Source organism: Drosophila elegans, unplaced genomic scaffold (genome assembly GCF_018152505.1).
Source record: "Drosophila elegans isolate 14027-0461.03 unplaced genomic scaffold, ASM1815250v1 contig_476, whole genome shotgun sequence".
Lineage (NCBI taxonomy): Eukaryota > Metazoa > Arthropoda > Insecta > Diptera > Drosophilidae > Drosophila > Drosophila elegans.
In genome coordinates, this window is record NW_024545863.1 from 25700691 (window position 1) to 25724228 (window position 23538).

General features: G+C 45.8%; 1 protein-coding gene across 7 annotated transcripts in view; it reads left to right on the forward strand.

Moving 5' to 3' along the window:
- LOC108136821 (methyl-CpG-binding domain protein 5) overlaps positions 1-23538 on the forward strand; it is a 29048-nt gene that overhangs the window by 2366 nt on the left and 3144 nt on the right. For all 7 annotated transcript variants that reach the window (XM_041709703.1, XM_041709706.1, XM_041709705.1 and 4 more), the window contains exons 3-7: positions 103-919; positions 7185-7308; positions 17290-17668; positions 20973-23332; positions 23393-23486. In XM_041709703.1, coding sequence (XP_041565637.1) covers positions 147-919; positions 7185-7308; positions 17290-17668; positions 20973-23332; positions 23393-23486 — 3730 coding nt within the window. In that variant the 5' untranslated portion in view covers positions 103-146. The remainder of the gene's footprint in view (positions 1-102; positions 920-7184; positions 7309-17289; positions 17669-20972; positions 23333-23392; positions 23487-23538) is intronic.

The window sequence follows — 23538 nt, forward strand, 5'->3', positions numbered from 1 at the left end:
GTCCCTGTGTCATCTTTATTATAAAAATACCTAAATTCAATTTAAGTGATTGAACATTTTGATAGACTGTGATTAATGGGGGATTTCCTTGAAATTTTGCAGGCCCTGAATCGCGGAGGAGCTACTAAACGGCTGCTGTTATCGCCATGGCCGCCGCTTCTGCTGGCCAGCAACAGCAGCAACATCAGCACCAGCACAAACTGAATATTGCTGGGAGTGCTGAGACAGTGGCCAGCGAGATGCATCACCAGCAGCAGCAGCAGCAGCAGCACCAGCAGCAGATCAACATGTTCAAGCAGCAGCAGCAAATGTTGCCGCTGCATCAACAGCACCAGCAGCAACAGCAGCAACATCATCACTTTTTCCAGCAGCAACAGACAAAATTTGTATCGCGGGTCGTCACAAGTGGATCGATGCAACAGCAGCAACATCAGCAGCATACGCAACAGATACTACCAGCTGGTTTGGTAAATGGCAACGGCAGCGGCAACATGATGCAGGCGGGCAATCTACACCTGCAGCAGCAACATCAACAGCAGCGATCCAGTCAGCAGCATATATTTGTGTGCCCCACCAGCAACCAGCAAATCCTGCTGCAACATCAACAGCAGCAGCAGCAACAACAACAACAGCAACAAACCAAACAGCGCCAGGCGCAAATAAAGTTGCCAATAAAGTCAACGGCGGCAGCCACAGTAACGGCAGCAACTGTTGCTGCTTCTGGGGCAACGCATTGCATGCCGACCACAATTGCATCGCGTCAAATGAGTCAGAACAATCAGCTCTATGCGAAGAATGTTGCCAAAGCCAACAAAGCCAACAGCAATAGTAGTAGCAACAGGAAAACTACCAGCTACAATGGAAATTTGGCCCCGGGCTGGCGTCGCCTAACCAACAACAATGAGGTGGCCTACATCAGGTAAGTGGTCTCCCATAAGCCAAACGAGAATATGAGGGAACATTAGTGCTTACAGTGCTTATATCTCCAGTTTGAGCACTCTTCGTCAAAGAAAGAGCTTGTTGATTCTGTTGCTGGGCTGTTGTTTGGACATGACATTTACAGCACTTTGGGGGCCCCGGCTAAAAGTCAATCTGGTTATTGTCTGCAAAACGCAAACGCATTCGAGAAGCCATAAAAATGTTCAGCGATCCCCTCTCGGTACAGGAAATGCCACTGTCCGAGGGGTTTGAGGTGGCGGAGGGGGGCGCCTGGTTGTTTAGTGGGCGTCTGGGGGGTTGCAGCCAGTAGTCGTGTCAGAAATGTTTTTGCAACAAGGCACAGGCGCAGACACAGGCAACAACTAGCAACCATCAACGAGTCGGGGGCAAATATTTACCTGGCATTATCTGCGAGTTATCATCAAGCACACATAATTACAAACTCAAATAAAATGTTTACTCAGATATGTTGAAAAGCATTAAGTATGTGGATATATCTGCTGGCCTGGGTACTTGTAATTGTTCTCGCAGTCCAATCGCCTCAGGGCCAAAAAGGGGGGCTCTGGGTCTTAGTGTTTTTTTTGGGCTCTGCGCAAACAGTTTGCGAGTTTGTGGCTGTTGCTGTTGCCGTTGCCGTTGCCGTTGAAGCCGATGTTGGGTAATTGTTGATTTTATAAGTGGCTGCCACTTCTGAGTGCTTGACTCGTCTCGTTGGGATAGTTTACCTCGCAGCTGTTGCCCCGGGCTCATTTGCCCAGAAAGGGTTGGCTTTGTGTCTCTGTGGTTCTGGGATAACTGCTTTTCGAGCCACTTGTGCAGATTATTGCTGCGAATACTCCGCTCGATTGGCAGATTGAAAGCTTCCAGGGAATATGTTCCTGTTTGTTTTTGAGCACCAAGCCGAGATTCTCATTATGACAGGCATCATTATGATTATTGGGCTTTAGAACTCGACTCACGTAGTCGGAGTGCCAAGAAGTTGCAGCTTATCCGACGCAGTCCATTTACCGGCAATGTCGCATTTCACTCAACCAGTCACTCTCTGGGCCATTACCCTTCTAGGACACACTTTGAGGGCACCGCTGGCTTGTACGTCCACGTCCACGTCCACGTCCTTTGCTTCACGACCCGCTGGTCAGAGCCAGAGCCCGTGCCCACTGGTATTTACTTGTGCCCGGCGACGACATGACATCGTGTGTCAAGCGTTGTCATTGTCCACAGCCGGCAGCAAAAGCAGCAGCAGCAGCAACAACAACGGCAACAGCAGCTGCTGCTCATTTCCACGTTGCGTGTTGTTGCCGGGTTTTGTCGGGTTGCTCGCTGCTATTTGCTGTTTGCCCAAGCGGATGGTTGCCAAGCCCTCTTGCAAATTTCCGAATTGAGCATTCTTTTTCGTGTTTCGGTAAGCAAGATAACCCGTCAGTACGCCAGCTCTGTTGTCACAATTTGGATGACAAAAAATAAGTGTTAGAAAAAAGGGTGAACAACTCCGAGCAAGGGTAGCCGTAAACAGTACTTTTATTATTAACTAAATTACATTGCCTGCGTGATCTTACCTAATTATAAAATGTTCTTAAATGTTCAGGTAAATATCAGAAATTAACTAGAAACAACTTCAAATTACTTAATTTCACTTGGTATTACAATTTAATTTTATTATTATATTATGGCCAACATAATGATAAGTGAAAATTAATTATTCAGTTTAATAATAATGTGCGATAACTATATATTCCTAGACCCCTCACATAGCCAGCTAAAACGACAGCTCTGGCATAATGAATACTGCTATTTGTTTAGCTTCCGTCCTTGCCGCAAGTAGTTCACTCGTTGGCTTCGTTTCGGCTATTTCTCGGAAGAATGTTGCACAAATTGTGTACTAAATCAATAATTGTTGCGCAAGCATTTAAATCTTGCTGCCGTAACCGATGCCGTTGCTGTTGCCGTTGTTGTTTGCTCAAGTGCTTAATGCTTTGGCGCAACGTGACATCAGCAGAGGGCGAAATAAAGACTGTGACCAGGTCAAAGCCAGCCAAGTCGGGTAAGGTCGCCCACTGTGCCGCATCGGGTGCATAAATCATAAATCCAAAACGGCAGCTGGAGATTGCCGATCGAATCGAGTGGAAACGCAAACGGGCCGAAGCGCCCCGCCAGCCTGTAAAGAATACGGAATAGTTTGGCCGGCGATTCAAGCAGTTTTCAATTTTCCTATCGTGTGTATGCACCCAGCCACGAGGTCTCTTGGCCTCAATGCCCCTGTCCCTCCTGCCTCGGGATGAACCTTTCAGCGGGCGCGTAGGTTGCATCAGCAGTTGGTCCGGTCCCTCCTCTATTTGTCTAGGCCGCTCCGCTCCATTGTCAGTCAGCCAGCCAGGCAGTCATTCAGCCGGAGTGGCAGACAGATAAAAAGACGGACAGACCTTTGAAATGTGTTTATTTTACTCACTTTTAGGCATTTGTTGCGAATCAGCCAGCTTAGTTATGGCTCTCTGACTTGTTGACTTTGGTCAACGCCCACCATGCGAATTTGTCGTTGCTGATATCGTGGGAAAACCCCGGAAAGTTTTGCCTCAAAAGCCTTGTTTTTGACTCATGGGATTTTACGATGAATACAGATAGAGATTTGCACATTAAACTCCGTAAAGATCTTTATTATGTCTTAACTTTTATATTCTTGAATTCAAACTTGTTAATTTTATTATTATTTTCCTTAACAGTTTAAATTTAATTGAGCATATTTGTCCGTTCATTTATAACATTTTTGTAAATTAAACTTTACAATTTTATACGATTTAATGTTAAGGTTTGCAAAATCTGAAATATCACAAATCAAAGTTGGTAAAATCGTGTAATAGGTATAAAATGGCGTCGATTCTTTAATCAGAAACGTCTTTTTGCTTAATTTTTATTGCGTGGGCATGATTCATTTTGCGATGGCCGCATTTGTCCGTTTTTGTGGGCTGTTCGCTCTTCGCTTTCTTTTCGCGTTGTCAAGGACATGACGCACAAGGACACAAGGACGGATAAAGTCCCGACCAAAAGGATGACCTGCCAGTCTGTCTGTCTGTCCCTGACTGCTGGGACCCCTCCTCGGGCAGTGGCCTCCGACTCCGGCTGGTCTGTCTGGCTTTGTGCGATAATTTTTTACAGTTTCATGCGCCACAGCGTAGCTGGCCCACTGCTGTTGCCAATGCCTTTGGGCCAAGTGGTTGCTGTTGCTGTCGGTTTTGTGTTTACGCTGTTTGGGATTATTAATTTAGTAATAGGCTCAGTCTCTGCTGGAGGCTCACGCCCAATCCCAATCCCAATCCAAATCGCAATCCCAGTCTCAGCTGTCTGCACTCTCAACTCTTTGCTGGGCTCGAGGGTGCACTCAAGGTCACCGGGGCGTAAAACTTTTCCACCTTTTCACACAGTCACCCACAGTGACTGGTGGGTGGGGTGCTGTAGGGCCTGGCAAGGCGATGGCTGATGTTTGACGGCTGATGGGCGATGGCCACTCGACAGCAACTCCTTGGCACTCGGCGTTTTGTGTGTAATTTATTAAATTATTTTAACTCGTTTGCCCAACGCCTTTCATGTGGCCACAGAGCGGGACATGTGATGGGTTTGTTGGAATTGAAGGGCAGGAAGTTCCTGCAGCAGCTCACGTTATTAGCGCATTTTGTGCAAATACCACAAAAAAAGTACGAAGTAAAGAAAAAATTTAATGAGCTACCGACTTCTTGGGCAGCAACAGATAGAATAAAAAACTGGAATTTATTAGGCCTTTGATCTGAACTTAATAGTCTACAGAAAAAATATCCAATGCAAAAAAAAAGTATACTAAAATTAAATATAATTCTTTCAAGTTAACTATGAAAATATAATCCACTTTTAACCTTAAGCTGTGCTGTAGCGTATTAAAACCAGTTTTTAGTGTCACTGTATTCAAAGGAAACATATTGTCAATCAATTACATTTTTTAAAAGTTTATTTCATTGCATAGGCATCGAGGTTTGACTTTCAGTATCTTTAATGTAAACGAAAGTGGCTTCACAACGTTAATGAGCCAAGAGGACTTCAATTATCTGCAATCGAGGTGTGTTTAACTACCTTATTCAGCGTATTAATTTTTTCTCTGTGCATGATTCCTGCTGCGTGTTTGCCCTGCTGCTGCAACTGCCCCAACTGCCTCAACTGCGGTGGTAAGCGGTGGGCTCTTAAGCCTCTCGCCACGCCAGCTGCATACAAATTGAGTCATAAGCTTTTGGCGTTGATGATTCTCCGTCCCGCTCAATCGACCCTCGCCCTCTCTGTCTCTCTCTCGGAGTCCTTCGTGATGTCTGGCAATCGACTTGCCATCGATTTTTCCAATCTCGAACGTGGCTCAGTCGCACATAAAGCCCTGGGTCTCGTAAGTAGTTAAAAATAATTAATAAAACAAACCAGAACCAGTTTCCTTTTCCCCATTGATGATGATTCTGGGACTTGCACTTGGGACGAAATGAGATGAGATGCAATGTGATGTGATGCGGTGCGATGCGATGCGGAGGCATCTCCTGTTTGGCCAGCTAAAAGGGCTACTCAATTGACAATTCGTATACTCGTTTAACCCGTAACACGAATCTCGTTGCTGTTGCTGTTGCTGTCGTCCCTGTGTTGCTGCTGCTGTTGCTGTCGCTCAATTATATTGTTGTCTCTGCTGTTCTGTTCCTCCAGCTCACAGCTTACAGCTCCTGTTGCTGTCGTCGTCGTTTCATTTAATGCCCTTGCCGCTTTCACACTTCATGCATTATTCAGATTTCCCATACGGGCTTAAAACGTCAACACGTAGAATAAAATTTTAGAACTTTGTAGAATTTTTTCAATTTTATATTGGAAAAATATTACAAAATTACTAAATTCAATTATATCGAGTGTTAAACTTTACATTTATATATTACTTTAGACAGTTAATAAAAGTTTTCGACGGACAGCTTTGTTTAACAGTTTTAAATTTTCTAAATTTGATAAAAAGAGGTTTTCCTTTGCTTTTCCTTTATTAACCTTTACTCTATCGAAATAACACCAAAATCCCAATTAAAGTCACATTATTTTTTAGATTCTTAATTCGGTTGAGCTTCCACACAAAAATGAAAAAGGTGGTATTTTTTACCTGTGTATCATCAGACAAAACTACAGGGTCAGAGGAAGTGAGGAGCCCCGGTATCAGCCTTTCGAGGGCGAGTGCTTCACCTCCAGCTCCAGCTTTCCTTGGACGGCGTCATCATCAGCGCCCTTGATTCCTTCAACGTGCTCACACTTTACAATTAATAAGCAGCTCCGATTTTTTCCCTCTGGTTTTTTGCGTTCTTTGTTTTGCATTCACTCGAATGTTTTTTCATATATACCGAAGTAACCCCAGCTCATGCGACAACACATTTATGTCGGCAGATTTGCGGTCATGCGTGGCCTTATTGGAGGGAAGGGCGGCGGCGAGGTTCGGGTTTTATAAAGGGTTAACGTGTGTTGAGAAGGGAAAACCGCCCGGTCCATTCCGCAAGGGGCTTGGCATTATTAAAACTGGATTCGCTGGGTTTCTTTTCTCCTTTTTTGGCATTAAGTGCCCGAAATTTAAATCAATTTTTTGCCTTTTCATAATTTTATGGCGCATAGGCGCGTTTTTCTGAAACGCTAAATATGTGCATATGTATGAGATCGCCTTTGTTCTCGCAGATGTTGAGTTTCCCCCAGAAATGTGCCTTTGTCGCGTATCTGTTGCGTATTTTCTCAAGACATTTCAAACCGAAATTCCAGCCCCAGAATCTTAGTCCCTCAAAGAATGCCAACTGTATCATTACGTTGTTTCCCGAATGTTTCGCAGCAAATAACTATATAACGCAAAAGCCAAACCAGTTTGAATTATGCGCAGATCGACGCGCACTTATTTGCCATGCGATCGGTTCTGATTGGGATTAATTTATGTGCGCTTCGTTTTACATTGTCATGTTAATGCCCATTATGCTAATGAGTTGTTAATCAAGCACTCGTCCATTATTCGTTGCCCTCTGTAGTCACTTAACTGCGGCTAATTGCCCTTGGGATATTGGGATAGTGGGCTGTAGTGGGAGGATGGTTGCCTTAAGCACCGACCTTGGCTAATTGTATAATTTCCATAAAACAAATTGTGCGTTTAGCTGGTGAATGACAGCATGACTGCCTTCACCTAATTAATCTCACCCAGCCAACTAATGCATTTATCTTTTTAACCCTTTTAACTCCAGCCCCTCGGGCAAAACGATGCGCACGCAGTTCCAGATCAAGGACTATCTGCTCACTCAGGGTACCTGCAAGTGCGGCCTGCCGTGTCCGCTGCGCCCCGAAAACCTATTCGACTTCAATGCCCAGGTGAGTCTAATAAAAAAAAATCACAAAGAAATATCTTAGAAATAAGTGTATGTAATCACATTTTACTTTACTACCTTAAGGAACAAAACAAACAATTTCTTATTGGACTTCCAATATAATTGTAATATAATTGTCCCATTTTATTGTGAACTACGAAAATCTCTATCAAAACTTTTAAACAATTCACCTTTTGGTCTATAATACTCATTAAGTCCATTTAAAATGAGTATTGCGAAATTACATAGTTTATATTACATTGTTTGAGGTCAAAGGTTATAACAATAAAAAGAAATTACTATAAGTAAACCTACAATCAAGTCAATCTTAAATACCTAACAACTAAATCTATTGGTTTTTGTTAAACACATGATTACAATTTTTCTATTGGCATATTTATGTTCAGACTACACACATTGTTCCAAGATTTTTTGTTCGTGTCACGGTGACATCGCCAGACAGCGAGTTGGACTTGTTTGTCTCATAATTGGCTGTAAATACCGAGCCATGAATGAGCTGATCCAACAAACGGGGGAAGCCAACGCCAAAGCTATGGCTATGGCTTATAGCTTTACCTATACTAAATCTAATTGAATGTGCTGCGAGCTAACTAGCTGGCCAAGGGGAAAATGGTGGGTCAACGGGAGAGGGGTGGTGACTGCGGAGGGACTACATTGCCGACTTTCACTGAGCTTTACTCGACTGCAATGTAACTGCCGCGGAGCCCCCCCCCTTCAATAGCCTCCTCATCGGTGGGGCTTCCAGATTAACGCAAAATATTTGTAAAACCAGTTTGACAACAAATCGACTGTGACGACGATGGCAGCAGCAGCGACGTCGACTGCATAATCACGGAGCCAACTGAGCCGATTCTCCATGACCATCTGCCGCTTTTGCTCCGGAGCAGCTCCAATTTGTATATATATCTTCCATCTATATGTTTTTGGAGCTGTATGTGAGTGCTGTGCAGTGCAGTGCAGTGAAAATCGCAGTGAAATCGCCTGCAATAAGATTAATTTTCGACAACAAAAAACTGTTAACGGTAAATCACGCCCAGACATCGACTTCAGTTAGCTCTTTTTCGTCTTGTCTTGCTCGTGGTCTTGGTCTTGGTCCTTTTTTTGTTATTATTATTATTATTATATTCTGGTCCGCTCCCCGGCATTGTTGTTCTCGCAGGTCTTATTGGCTTCTGTCTCGCCTTTCAGCATTTGTCCGTTGTCTCCGAGTTCGACCCTGTTCGCAGCTTTTTTGTCCTCCCACCCGAATCCCTGGCTCCCCCTGCTGAGGTCATTAATTTGAGTTTATGGTTTCCCTTTGGTTTTTTTGCGTGACGTTGATGCCGTCAAGCGCCAACGCCAACGCCAACGCCCGACAAACCGACCGAACTGGAACCCCTCCCCTTTGGGCCACCATCCCACCCGCGCACATTCAATGTCCTTTTAATATGCTCCAACAAACTTTGAGCAGTGCACGGAGGGAAAAATGAGATCTAAACTTTTGGAATTTTCCCCAATAATTATATAAATATTACTTTCCTAAAAAAAGCCCTAAAATTATAAGTTATAAACTAAATTAATTGAAATTAAACTTCTAATTTAGAATTTTATTTAAAATTTGTTTAATATGAGCCAATATTACAAATCTAAAATGTGTTATTTTCGTTCTTGTCTGGTTTTTAGTGACCCATAAATTGTAGAGGTGCAGATTTAGGTCTTTTTAGTGTGTTCTATTAATAATATTTTTGTCAACCTCAGCCAAGAATGCCCAAGGCTCTTTGAAATTGACAGAAATGTTGGCTTATTTATGATTTATTATAAACAAAAATATATTTGTAGTACGCTTTGTATAACTATAATTAGAATAATCAATTATAAGTTATTTAAATCGAATGAAAATTGTTGATGACGAACTTTTAGGATTATTTTAATAGGCTGCTTATTAATAAGAGTTAATTGGTTTCTATTATTAAGCCTTAATATTATTAAAACTGATCTCAGTGCACACACACGCATTTTAAGTTGAATGCCTGAACCCGCCAGCGTTGATTGTCGTCTTTTGTTGCTCCTGCTGCTGCTCCAGCTGCTCCGTCAATCGATATTTCGGTGCAATGCACTTATAACTTAGCTCATCCCTACCCCACCACCATCACCACCCCCATCCCGACCTACCACGCCCACTTGGCTGCGCATCGTTTAGCTGCCCCCACAAAGAGCTCCGCACAGCTTCCATTTGAGTGCTAAGCTGAGCTGCGTATTATCAAAAGGCAACCGCAATTTGTTTACTAAACACTTCATTGTGCCACCGATAGTCCCCACTCTTTTCCTCTTTCTCCGCCTTCTCTTTCTGTCGGCCGTTCCCACATTTTCTGACCACAAGTCGTCCGAGTGTGAGCTGTGTTGGCCATAACTTTGGACCGGGGATAGGTATTGGGGGACTTGTGGCAACTGTTTTGGATTTCTTTATTTGTGTGCCTTGTCTGCGACGCGTTTGGCACATTCAACCCGAACATCGCGTTTCATTTTGGCCATGATTGATGGGCCAGCATGATGAAGTCTACGTTTGCTGATTTGTTTTGATTACGACCATTTTATGCTGTCGCCTTAACTGCCTTTCTTTCTTTCGAGATCTGAGCTTCGAGGTGTGGTAGGTTAGGGATTTCGTTTGGTTTCTGTTTGTCTTTCTATGTTTTTGCACCTCTTCTCTTTGGCTTTTTGCCCCCCAAACCAGAGTTTGGTGAAAGTCTTGGCCAGAGCTAGACAAAGCGGCTGTCAGTCAGTGGAGTCGGATTGAACATGGCCATCGCATAGCCTGGCAGGCGCAACTTGTCATGCGCTCGAGGTTGGGCCAGCAAATTATGATGTCGTCTTGGTATATTCATGAAATAGTTCGGGCAAGCGAGGGGAATTGCGGGGCGAACCGACAAACTTTGAGTGTTTTAGTGGCTGCGATTGGAAAGTTGGAGCTGCAAAATAATGCTAAGTGGAGCAGAGAAGCTGACGGACGGCAGACAATTGCAGTTGCAGACATAACTAGTTTTGAGTGCCCCGGCCGCGATTGCCCAAGTCTTTAAAAGATACTCAAAAAAATAATACAATATGTTCGCTACGATTAGATCAACAGCTCGGACTTGTTAAAAATTTGTGAAAATATTAAGAAAGTTTTGAGTAAGAATAATAATTTATATATCGGATATGGAAATAAAAACGTTTGGATGCATATTGAAATCATATTTACTGAAATATAGTTTTCAGTGCAGTTCCATGGTTGCAAGCTAAATTCCAGTCATCCAATACCACATAATGGACAGAGAAAGAAGAAAAGAAATGCTTTCGAGGGATGCTTTCAGTAGGCCTTGCCATACTGATTGATGTATAATTTATGTACAAAATGGGATCGTAGACACCACGGCGTGTACGTAATATGGATTGCTGATACGACGGGTGGTTAATTAGACATACGCATCGAGTGAAGTACATGGTAATTACATCGCATTTGGCATTTGACTGCGGGTCTTTAATTATGCCATATATAAAAGCATGCACATATTTCTCCACGACCGCAGTCCATGACTCAGATTTTGGTTTATGGCCTTTTAAATGGGAGGCCAGAAAAAGGGGAGGGTAGTAGGTAACCGTGACGCAGGCAGGCTAAACGAACGCTTTGTTGTCTGTCGACTGAGCGGTTCTCAGTCAGTCAGCTGCAATTGTCGATAATTAAACAATTATTTACAATTGAAATTTTCAATTGCTAAGTGCAAACGAAAAACCGAAAACAAAGCACTGGCGATTGACTCGGTTCATACGTACCGCTTGCCTGCTTTTTTTGCTTTTCATTTTTTTTTTTCGATAAGTGCGAGACAATTGAAATTGATTTTCCACAAGGCGTCCCCAATGGATTTCTATTTTGAGAGCATTGCACGCAGCATTTCGAGGGACAGGCGGGGACAAGGGCAGGTCCCAGGCAAGTTGAGCAAACAAATAAAACTTTGGCCCCAGTTCGTTTTCCATTCACTGGCATACAGCAAAGGCAAAAGCAAAAGCAAATCAAAATCTGAAGCTGAAACAGCCCCAGCAAAGCAAACAAACAAACTTGAGAAGGTCAGCGCCGAACGATGTCAGCAGCGTCGGCAACGTTGTTTCAAAATTTTACAGCTTACAATAAAAATAAAGGCAATATTAATTGTTTTTGTCGTTGTTGCTGCTGCTGCCTGTTTACGATACACAAACTCACGCAGTCAGAATGTCAGAGGCGCATGCATAAGATATTCTATCCAGGGGCTCTTTAGGAAATTGTTTATTGAGCTAATTCGTGATTGCCACACTTATCTCTATATTTATTGAAAGCAGGTTTTTAGATGTAAACACTACAATTTTAAAGTTAATCAACTGTATGTTTTTTGTAGTAATGTACTTGACATTTCTCGTCTGCTAATATGCTTAAGTTAAATGTTGATGGCCATTAAGTAAGTTGAAATAAATAAGGCTATTAATTTCTATGGTAACAAAATTGACATTGTGCATTTAATACATTATTTATAATTGGGGCTTGTTTGGTACGTAAAAATAAAGTTCATTTTAATTATTCCAAAAAGTTGTAAGCCCCAAAATGCCTACACGACTTCGCCACTGAATCTACAAGCATGCCTGCGAATGACTTGTGGCTCGATTACGCCCAGCTGACTTGAGCTGAATGTGCGTGAAGGTTGCCTGCCAATCAGCGGCAATCCATGGCTACGAACTGAGAGCTCCGGGCTGTGTGTACTAGTACTGTAACTGTATTATGGCGTGCTGCGGTGTCACGGCCAGAAAACGAAAGTAAGCTGCAAACGGCGGCTATCGCGGCGCATTGTTTCGGTGTCACTCATTCATTCGGGGCTATCCCCGGGAACCCGGGCAAGTCCTCAATCAACAAGGTCCCAGACCCGAGACCCCAGACCCCAGACCCCAACATGGTTCCCAGTTCTCGCCTGTTTCTGACGCACACCGAAATGCAGCCAAGCACGTCCGTCATGCGGAGCACTCCACCTCCTCTGCCGACAACTGCCGCTGCACTTTTCGGCCAATTTGCATTTATAAACATTTGCCGAGCGAGGCCACGGATACGGATACGACGCCGGGCGAGGGCAAATTGTAGCAGACAATTTAGCATATTCATGGAACAACAACTAAAACAATTAGGCGGCAGGTGGCAGGTTGGATGAGGGATGGGGGATGGGGCTGTTGTTTCCACCGATTCCCGTCGCATCTTCATCCACAACTTGCTCTTGTTTTTTTCGGGGGTAATTTGCACGTCACTCGAATGTGAGCAGGAAGACTTGACTTGTCTTGACTTGAATCACCTCGACTTCATCCACTTCTGGCTGTCTGTGCATTCTAGCAGTTTTGGTGGCGAAAATTGAATTCCAGTCGCGATCCCGCTCCATTCTCGCTTTTCGTGCCCAGTCATTTGGCCGGTCGTTTTTTAGAAACTTCATTAGTCCAAATTAAATGTTGTACGCGCCGTGAGCAGACAGCGTGGCATTGCCAGGACCCCGGGTGCAACAGGACCCAACCATACAGCCAAAGACACGGATGGCAAACATGTCGAGAGCTTTCCCTCACTGAACCGCTGAAGAGTGGTTGCCAGGCAGCCAGGCTAAAGTGCAGATACATGCAGGTAACCAACGTTGACTGCGAAAAGTTTTTCGACCGCAGCAATTGAGTGAGTCGCAGCGGGATGGGAAAAGTTGTTTAACTCACGACCGAAGAAAATCAAGTTGCCAGTTTAATCCTTTAACTGCCCCGAAAAAAAATTGTTTCTATAAATCGATATCAACAGCAGCAGTTCTCCAATTTCATCAACCGACGTATTTCATTTGTGCACAGTAAAAATATTATTTTCTATTATTTGGTGCTTTTCCATTAACATTTGCATTTAAATGGATAAATTTCTTTTACAAAACGTCACAGCGTTAGGTTGGACATACCAAATTTTTTACAAAAACTATTTTAATGAAGCAGTCAATCGTTTCATAAGAAACATTGCCTACTTTTTGGCGTCTAATTATAGCAAATGACCTTAAAAATAGATCGTGAATCTCTAACCCTAACACCTGATATGCCTTTGTGTTTTTCGATAAATTGTTTGAGGGCACACAGAAGGAATATAATTTGAACTGCAAATCGTGCGCGCTAAAGTGCATTGTCGCTTCAATTTGATTTAATTTCCGCTTAAAGCGAATCCTGCCAACGCGGTAGTGAATTTACACATTTTGTGTGTGTTCTTGAAGGGTTTCTGCTTTTCAATTTAGTTTAAATGTGCATCCTGCTGGCTGCCCGTCCATTTCCTACTCAATGCCCCCAGTCAGAAACTAACCAGAGAATCGAGCATTACCCAGAGAATTGCACGCGCGCCCGGCGACCGTTGAGCGATTTCCGTTGTGGGTTACGTCATGCACTGCAGTGGCTTTTGCTCGCAGTCCTGCGGGGCGGAAAAGGGGACGTGGCGTGTGTGGGATGGAGGGGCGAGGGGGGGTCTGACAGGAAAATCTTGCTGCAGTCCTGCAGGACTTTGCACTGGCGCTGACTGAGCGATTACTCATATCCGGCAGCGCCGCAAGTTCCTGTTGTGAGTGCGCGCACAATTGCCCGAAGGAGGTCCGTGTCCATGTCCATGTCCGAGCTTGGAGTCCGAGAACCCGAGACAGAACCACCCCCCACACCCACCACCACCCCCGACAAAGGATTAAAGCTGTCGGGCGGCAGCCGCTCGACAGTCATTATGACGTTAATGAAAACCAACACCGACGGTGCACCTGTGCATGCTTCGCACTTGCCCTTCGCCGCCAGCATAAGTCTCGCCCAGCTCGTTTGCATATTGGCCAAGCCTGGACACTTCGACACCCACTGCAGGTGGTCTAAAACCAAAAACCACCCCCTTCCGGGGAACCGGGAAACCGGGGAACCACCGCCCAAAAACGCTCCTGCTGTCTGGCACACAGTTCGTTTTAATTTTCACAATTATGCATGCAAAAGTGCAATGTTTGTTGGTATTTCGCTGGCATTTTCGTTTGGCATTTTGTTGCGTGTTGCACACACGCCCCCTTCTCAGCCCGGAATAAGCTCAGTTAATACGTCAAAAATGCAAAATGCATGTTTCCCAACAAGGATTGGACACTTTTCGGTTTATGTAAATACTGCAAATCCATACTATGTATCGCGCATACGTACTTGCAATTATGTATCCGTATGGTGCTCCGCTCATGTATATAATGCCCTGAATTCATTAGTCGCACGCTTTGGTGGAGTGGTGTGTCAACGCGTCGCCTCAACGCTTCGCTGGATGCGCTGCTGCTCCTGCTAATAACCATTTTGGTGGCCATTATGCTGGGCCAATGGGATATGCTCGGTTTGGGCCACTGTTGCCGCGAAAATGGCCTTCAATGATGGCAGAACGAATGTGTAACAACGAAGATAAATATCAAGGGCCTGAATTGGGATACACTTTTATTAGGAGTGATAAATTATTATTTTAAATAGTAGCATAAAACTAATTTTTTTAAACTAAGTAAACAATTATTGTAAAAAAAATAAAGTTTCATTACATAAATCATAAAATTGATCGATCGCATGTAACGAGTATGCAAATAGTCGCCTATCACATAATGGAGTTGCTGTTGCAGTCGTTGGTGCGGCTGCTGTCAACAACAGAAGTAACAGAAGCGAAATCCGCACAGCTCTTGCTTAATTATTTTTCCATTAAATGACAATTAAATTTGGATATTATGTTTGAAACTCGCATTGAATTTCCCGTGCAGCCAGTGAAGAAGAGCATGGGCTTATGCCGTTGCCAGGGCACCGTTTGATTGCAGTTGCATTCGGGTATTATTTTTTTGTACCATTTTATTGTGTATATATAATTTGCCAGACAGTCGACGGCGAAGGGGAGGAACTTCCTCCCAACTGGGTGGTGGCCATCGTGGCAGACGACCCAGTTGGCAATTGCAAAATGTTCTACATCCATTTGTTTGTTTGTTTGTTTGTTTGCTTTCTCTATGCCAAGAGTGGAGAGGATGAGCTGGGGTTGTCAGGGGGATGAGCTGCGGTTTTATTGCATTTCAAAAGTTGAAATTATGTTTGCTTTCTGCGGCAAGGCGGACGTCGACTGCCTTTTGACTAAGTGGCAAGCAAAGCTGCAACAAAACAGCACTTGGAGTTGCCTTTGAGCCAGCAGAATCACAAGTTGCACTCGAAAGCCCAGACATTGCTGGCGGAAAATGGGATTCAGGAATGGGTCTGGTGTCCCCTAATGGATTTATTTCGTCTGGCTGGGCGTGGTCAATTAATAAACTTTGCTTGTGCTTACACCATGAATTAATTGACTTTGGCTTATTAAATTGCTAAACTTTTGTTGTATTTACACCACGCGTAAGTTGGCTTTTAAGATGCCTTTTTAGAGTAGTACATTTTGCACTCCAATCAAGCAATTACCCCAGAGATGGCCTCCAGTTTCACGTTTCATTATCCCCTGCTTATTTGCCAATGATTCGTTTAATTTCAGCACTTGAACTTGCAGAATACACTGCTACCCACTCCAGATCCCTCGGGCTTTTGCCTTGGTCAGGTTGCTTGGGCCACTTTATTGCCTTCTCCAATTGCTCCTTTTCCACGGTCTGTCGGTCAGTGCTATAAAAAGCCGAGGAGCGGATGAACCAGTGGGGCGGGGCGGGTCGTATCGGGGCGGTGGAACATTTTAATGTTTAATAACCAACTTTGGTCTGTGGAATGTTCACTTAAAGCATCCAGTGGCGGATCCTAAAAGGCCCGTTCCGAGTGTTTTGTACAAATTGCTGACCCAAAATGGTTGCGACACGTTTCCAGCGCTTGGCTGGCCAATGAAGCAATTGCCATCCACTGATTGAAATGGCAAAAAGTGCACGGTCCCAAAAGGGTCGTCCATCATCATCATCCGTCCGTCCCCCTGTTCCTTCTCCACCTCCATATAGTCGTCATGGTTGATGAGAGCGGAGGATGGCCCTTTTGCGGGGGAGGCCTGCCAATCGAAACCTTTGCCGGCGATTCATTTGCATAAATTCCATGCGCACCTGCTGCTAAAAAGAGAGGAGGGCTCCGTTTGGTCGCCATGGCAACTTTTGCCAGTCTTTTGATCTGCTCAGCTCGATAATGATGAATGCGATGCATTTGATTGGATTACATTTGTACCCGGCCGGGGCTTTGTTGGATATTCATTTACAAAATGCTAATTGGGCAGTGCCTGAGCCTCAGGCCAAGGTCGTATTCTAATCAACCCGATGTTTTGACGCATCTCATCAATTTGCACAAAAGGTGGGAGGCGTCAGTGCTGTTGAAATAATTTGAATGGGATTACCGAAATTTCGTTTCCTCCTACGAGAGGAAATTCTACTCAGTGCACGGGATCCTATCAAGCGTACTAATCTGTTAAAATTATCTATGATTAGGCTTTAAATTATTAAACGTCCTTTAATGTTTTAGCATCTGTAGTGATTTAAAATCAGGGATCCTACATAAGACATTGTAAATCGTACATTTAGTTATTATTTTTAATAGCGATCAAAAGTAATTAAATTTACTTATGATCGCTTATTAATTTTAAAAACATTTTTGAGCAGCGTCACGGAAATACCACCTAATCAAAGGGTATACAAAAGTAAACGCCAAATGGCGCCTCAGGCGCTTATCTAATTTTTAACGAATGCGACTCACGTTTCTCATGCAAATTAATAGCGCAAACCCATCGTGAATGAGTGTGTGTGTGCGGTTTAATGCGCCAATACATATATGCTTAGAGTGAACTATTTGACAGCGAGTGTGGTCGTCGTTTGCGGTGGTTTGCGAATTGAGGGGTTTATGGGTGTTCTGCGGCTGTCGTTATCGACGATTCTGTCCAGTGGCGGCCCCTAATTTGATTGTTGCATACCATTTACACTAATTATGCCAATTTGTTGCCTTATGCTAATTGCAGGTGCCCAACATGCCGCTCAAGTTGCCAACGGAGGCGCCAACGTCGATGCCAACACCTTGCCTGTATCAGCGGCGATTTCTTGAATCTCAGCAGCTTCAGTTGCCACAACAACCGCAGCAGCAGCAGCAATCCCAGCTGCAACTGCAACAGCAACACCTACAGCATCAGCAGCAACAACAACATGCTGCCAAAGATGTATCTGTAGCCGTGTCCGTATCTGGGCCAGCAGCTGTCAGCGAAGTGTTCTCCACATTGATGACATCGACAGCAAAAACGGCGACAACGGCAACACCAACAGCGGCAACATCCATGCCAGCAGCAGCAACATCACCAGCTCAAGCGGCCACCACCACCACAACACATGAATTAGCCAACAAAGGTGAGTGGTAAAACACATATAAATCCATTAAAGTACGGGAACAATATCTAAGACCCTGTTAGATAAGCGGAAACCATATTAGTCAAGGTTGTCAACATGCTCAAAAATATACAAGGTTTTTGAAATATGTATAGGATTGCAGACCAAGACGTTTAGACGTTTATCAAACATAACCGAGATAATATTTAAGGATCAACAGCTAACTAAATACAAAACAATTAACCAAGATGAATATGCATCTTGATAGATGGTAAAGAGCTAACTTATGTTTCTTCTCATGCTATGAGATTTGTTTTATAGTAAACAGCAATCAATTGCCAAGCAAACTGATTTGAAAGATGTTAAAAAATACGAATAATGAGTTAGTAACGGCTTTCTTTTGCACAGAAAATGCGCTTTGATTATTTTCCATTTCATTTGAGAGCTCTAGCAATGACGGACATTTCCCTTATTTATCGGTGCCATGGCAACCCTGGCTGTCAAAGCTCCCCTGCGGGTGCTCAAAAGTATGCTATGGAAAAATGTGATGCCTGCATTTTTGCGCAACTGCAAAAATAGAAATACGACGACAACGACTGACGACGAGCAAGACGAAGGCGACCAAAGATGCACTCGCGGGGGGGAAAGAGGAGGGAAGGCAGGATATGGCCGGAGGTGAGGTCAGGCCAAAGGAAAACTAGTGTAGATACGTGCGAAAAGTGCAGGTTGGGCCAAGGAAAATCCTAAGCAAAGCAAAAGCAAAGCCATGCCAAAATGGAGCACAGCAGGAACTGCACACAATCACCCTGGCACACTCCCATTCACATTTTTGCACTTACAGTTGGGCTCAGCTAAATAGTTTTAAAGATTTGATTTAAAAATCTTGCACACAATAACAATTTCAACAAAAGTTCAACATTTTGTTGCACCCATTTTCAAAGGCCTTTAGAAATTTAAATTCTTTGCTACTACTTCAAAAAATATTCTAGTTGTCGACATAGATTTAATTGGCTTAATCTAAAATAAATCTAATTTAAATGGTTGAGCTATTACTTGGACCTGTGCTGTGAGCACACGTGCACGTGTGTGGTTGTACAAACAGATGCAATGGAAAAGGTGCTCGATGTTGACTGTGGCTGCTGCCAAGTGAAAAACGATGCCTAGACAATGATAAAGTGAAACTGCACACATGGAGGGGGCGGCGGAGTGGTAGATACAGATGGATATACCATACACAGGAACATGGACGTGAGGGGATGAGGGTTGGTATTCAAGGAAAGAAAAGGATAAAATGGCAAGGCGAGCGAGCGAGCAAACAGACACAGCGAAAGCAACGAGTTCAACAAGCTTAAAACAGCATACTACGGGTGCTTTCGGGAGCTAGGAGACGGTTTGTTTGGGCATTGGCAGGAAGTGCATTTCGGATGCTTTCCACCCGTTTGTCGTCTGTTTGCCTCCTTCCAACAGCCATCCCCGCCCCCAATCTTCAGCTTGTTTTGATTTTGTCTTTTGTGTGACCAGTCAAAGGAAGTTAACGCGCTCCAACAAAAACCAAAGCGTTAGTCAAAGACATGGCCCACCCGCACAACACTCAGTTTCCCCAGCCTCTGGATTTTCCCAGCCAACAGCTGCAGCCGCTTTAAGTCGACCAGAGAGCAGCATGATAAATAAATGTTATGTTTATTAAAGACCCCCGACTGCTGGGAAACATTTACACTTGAGAACGCCCCGAGCAGTTTGGACAGCTCGCTTTGGGGAATGGGTTTTCGATGGCTTGGGCTTTGGATAAAGCCACACAGCTTCTTGAAGGTGACACAAAAAGGAAAAACTGCAAAAGTTCGGCGTTGATTTCTGTGACTCAGGAAGCCAATTAGCAAGATATACAAAACTTTTCCCAAGATTGCTTCAGTTTTTGGTGGGGTATATTAAAAATATTGTGTATTTCACTGGTTTACATAAAACAAATGAATACATTTTCATTGTTAGAAATGATTGATAAAAGACCATAATAACAAAAGTGTTTAATAAATGTAAAGGTATATGTTCTGCTTATATTCGTTTTTAGAGATGGTTATATAACCTTTAACTATCTTGAAACATTTTGCAGTGCACTTGTGCAAGAGTATTAATATTATTGTATATGCTGATGCTCGACGAATGTTTGCACTGGATTCCCTCTGCAATCATCCGGGAAGCACTTGCAAAAACTTTTATTCCATTGACACCGCACCAATTCAGCCTCCGACTTTCCCCTTCCGACCTGCCCCCCCTGATCTGCCAACGCCGCAGGCTGGCGGAGTTTTTGAAAGGGTTTTCCTTCCAGCAATTCAAAGCAATTTGATTTCCATTTGAGATATTTGCTCGTCGAGTGCAAGGAAAAAGGAAAACAACTGCAAAACTGTTGCCAATTTGGGGAAAAAGGGTTTCGCAGCTCGCACATTTATTCATTCATTTATTTCTGAAGGTGGAGATGGAGTAGGCGTGGCAGAGGCGAGGAGGACAAGAAAGACAGTTCAGCAGTTGGGCAAACATTTGGCAAACATTGTTAAAAACTTTAAAATGAAAAGGTTAATTGAAACAAAAGGGACTTGATGGCAAAAGTTTAACCGAGCGCGTCCACTGCGTACCGCCCACCGACCACGCCCACTGCCCATTTGCACCACCGACAACACAATCAGACGGGAGCAACCACTTGCAATCCTTGGGCGGGTGGAGAGTCCAATCAGCGTCGCATTAAAAACCCCACACAAAGCAAAAGTTTTCCACGATTTAGAAATTTTCGCGGGCCATCGCAGATAATGGGTGGAGGGCGAAGAGGGTGGTGTAAAAGTTGGTCAGACTGCGGTCTGTGTGCGTGTGGCAAGTATTTGCAAAAATATAAAAAAAAATCAAAAAATCTCAGCCTTGGCTAAATGAATTTAAATTTTCTATGGCTGGTTGTGTTCTTTATTTTTTGTGTAGGTACTTAATTTTATTTTTCGAGGGATGCATCCCTTTTTTTTCTAAAGGGGTTAAGCCTTTTAATTATAAGTCTGCCATTATATGCTTTCGCTTGAAAACCGGCCACTGACGTTGCGCCACCTAAACCCTTTTTTTTTATTCGAAACATTTGCCGCACGTTTGTGTGCTCTGATTTTGGGATTCCTGTTGCTCCCCCGTTTTTACTCCACCACGCTCACAGTTGGCAGAACCTTTTGTGGGTGGTGTTTCTGCGGGAGGACACGTTGCGGGCACTTTAAGGACGCAACGCGCTTTGCATAAGCAAACCAAGGATATCTTGACCTTTCACTGACTTTGTCTTTTCAATTTGTTGCTCCCTTTGCAGACGCTGATTGCCACAAATATGGCAATACCAAATTACCTGCCTCGGTCCGGACCGCGACCACGCCCACGCCTACGCCCGCTCCAACGCCCACGCCGCCGCCGCTCCCGCTTCCGAGTGCAATGCCAACTAGTCAAGCATTAACATTGGGCGGAGCTCCAGTTGGCGGCCTCCCCAAGCGTCCAGCTGCGGGCCATGTGATAAAGCAGCCCGCCACCGCTCTTGCGCCGCCGCCGACGCCACCGCCCACCCCCTTAATGCAGCAGCAGCCCAACTTCAAGGACGATCCCGCTGGCTATCTGCAACAGCAAACAGCTCTGCTGCATAACAGCCTGGGAGTCGGCTTGGATGCGGCCAAAACGGTGGCAGGAACTTCTGCTGCGAGATCTCTGCCACAAGAGCCCGTCGTCCACAGCTCCCAGCAACAGCAACAGCTACAGCAGCAGCAGATACAACAGTTGCAGCGCCAAAAGATCCGCCGCCTGTCAGTCTTTGGCAAATGGGAAACGGATCCAGAACCTGTGGTTAATTCGCAACCAGCGACTAGCGGTCGCTCCCTGCAAGTGGACACCGCTGCCTTTGCCCGACCCCAGAAACCGCAGATAACCAGCGTAACAATGGTGCCAGCGCCCCAGGAGTCACCGGTATCAAGTAGTGCCAGCGAGTTGCTGGAGAAGCGACCCGAGCAGGTGGGCGCCATATCCACCAGTCACGAGAGTCCGCGACAGAGCCTCTCCTCACCCACGGACTCAGTTGACTCGGCCAAGAGCACGCCCTCCGCCTCGCCCAAGCCCCAGATGCATGTTCAGCTGCAGCCACAGCTGCTCCAGATACGCACCCAGACCCAGGCGAATCTTGCAGCTCCAGCGCCCGTTCCCGTGCCCGCCCATGTGCGTGTGATGCGCCAGCAGCAGGCGCAGATCATTCCCGGCCAGCGGCTGCCAGTGGCCAGCAGCAGTGCGGCAATGGCCACGATGACGAGGAGCTTAGTGACCTCCACGGCGGGCACGAGCACGATCACCGGTCGGCCAGTGACCACCACGTTGACCAGCGCGAATCCCACCATGGCGCAACTGCAGACGATGGCGAACGCTATGGGTGGCGCTGGTGGGGGAGGGCAGTTGATAATGACGTCCTCAGGCCAACTGCTGGTCATACCCACGCCCAGTAAGCAGACGGCGCAGCACCATCGTCCCGGTCAGCCCGGACAAGGGGTCATCATCCAGCAGCAGCAGCCGGCGGAGTTGCATCCACAGCCAGGAGGAGGCTATATTGTCAGCCAGCCCGCTCCGGTGGCGGCGGCCAGTTCCAGCAGCAGCAGCAGTACTGTGATCTTGAACTCCGGTGGGGCGAAGCTGTTGCACCACCAGATCATCACCTCGCAAGCTGGCCAGATTAATCAGGCGGCCGGAGGGGCAGGAAATCAACCGCAGACCGTGCTGCTCAATACGCTGCCCAATGGCGGCTACATCGTCCAGCAGCAACAGCAATCGCAGACGCTGCAGCAGGCGGAGCAGAGCCTGGCCATGCCGCAGCCGCCGCCGGCGCAAACCCTGATCATCAGCTCGCCGGATACGAAGCGGAGGGCGCGGAAGCGCAAGAACTCCATATGCCACACACCGCCGCCGAGTGGCTCGCCCGCAAAAACTCTGTCGCCCCAGATCTCGCCCAGCATCCCCAGCCAGGCACCAGCTCTGCTCCACCAGCAGGCGGCGGCAGCGGCGGCGGCTGCTCCCCCCCAGTTCCAACAGCAGTTTCAGCTGAGTCCCGGCATCCAGGGCATTGTGGTCAACAAGCCAAATCCGCCGCAGGCCCAGCAGACGCAGCAGCTGCTGCTGCAGAACGGCCAGATTCTCCAGCAAGTGAATCTCATCGGACAGCAGCTTCTCATGCCCGCCGGCCTGGTGATGGGACCGGATGCAACTCTGTTGCAGATCCAGAACATGCCCACCACCAGTCTGATGACGCCGCAGGGACCTGTGATGCTCCGCACGCCATCTCCGCAGAGCAAGCCTTCGTTCATCTCGCCGAGCGCCGGTGGCCAGCAGTACTTGGTGGGTGCCAACGGGCAGTTGAGCCCCATCGGGCAGATCTACTCCACGCCCATGGGTCTGGTGATGCCGACTGGCCAGCAGGGAGGTGCCTCCTTCGTGCAGGCTAGTCCCACGACTACCACCATCCAGATTCAGCAGCAGCCAGCTCCGCAGGCCACCCAGATCAGTTTGCAGCCGGCTCAGGCTACCTACATGACGGAGTCGGCGATGGGTCGTCGGGGAACGGCGGCCAGCCCGCCGGACACCACCACCTGCAGTCCACGGAGTCCGGAGCGACCTCCCAGCCATCGGAGCAGTGGCAGTGATATGGTGAGTGGTTGAAAGCAACTAACACCCTTGAATTTTTAACCAACGATTTCCCTTTTCTAGGTGCAATGCGTGTCCAGTTCGGAACCGGATGCAGCTGTATCTCCACAAAGCGTGGAGAGCCGACAGTCGCCGTCTTCGACGGACTGTGAGAGGAGTAAGTGCGTCCTCCGCCTTTTGGTACAACTAACTAATTCTATGACCTCTTC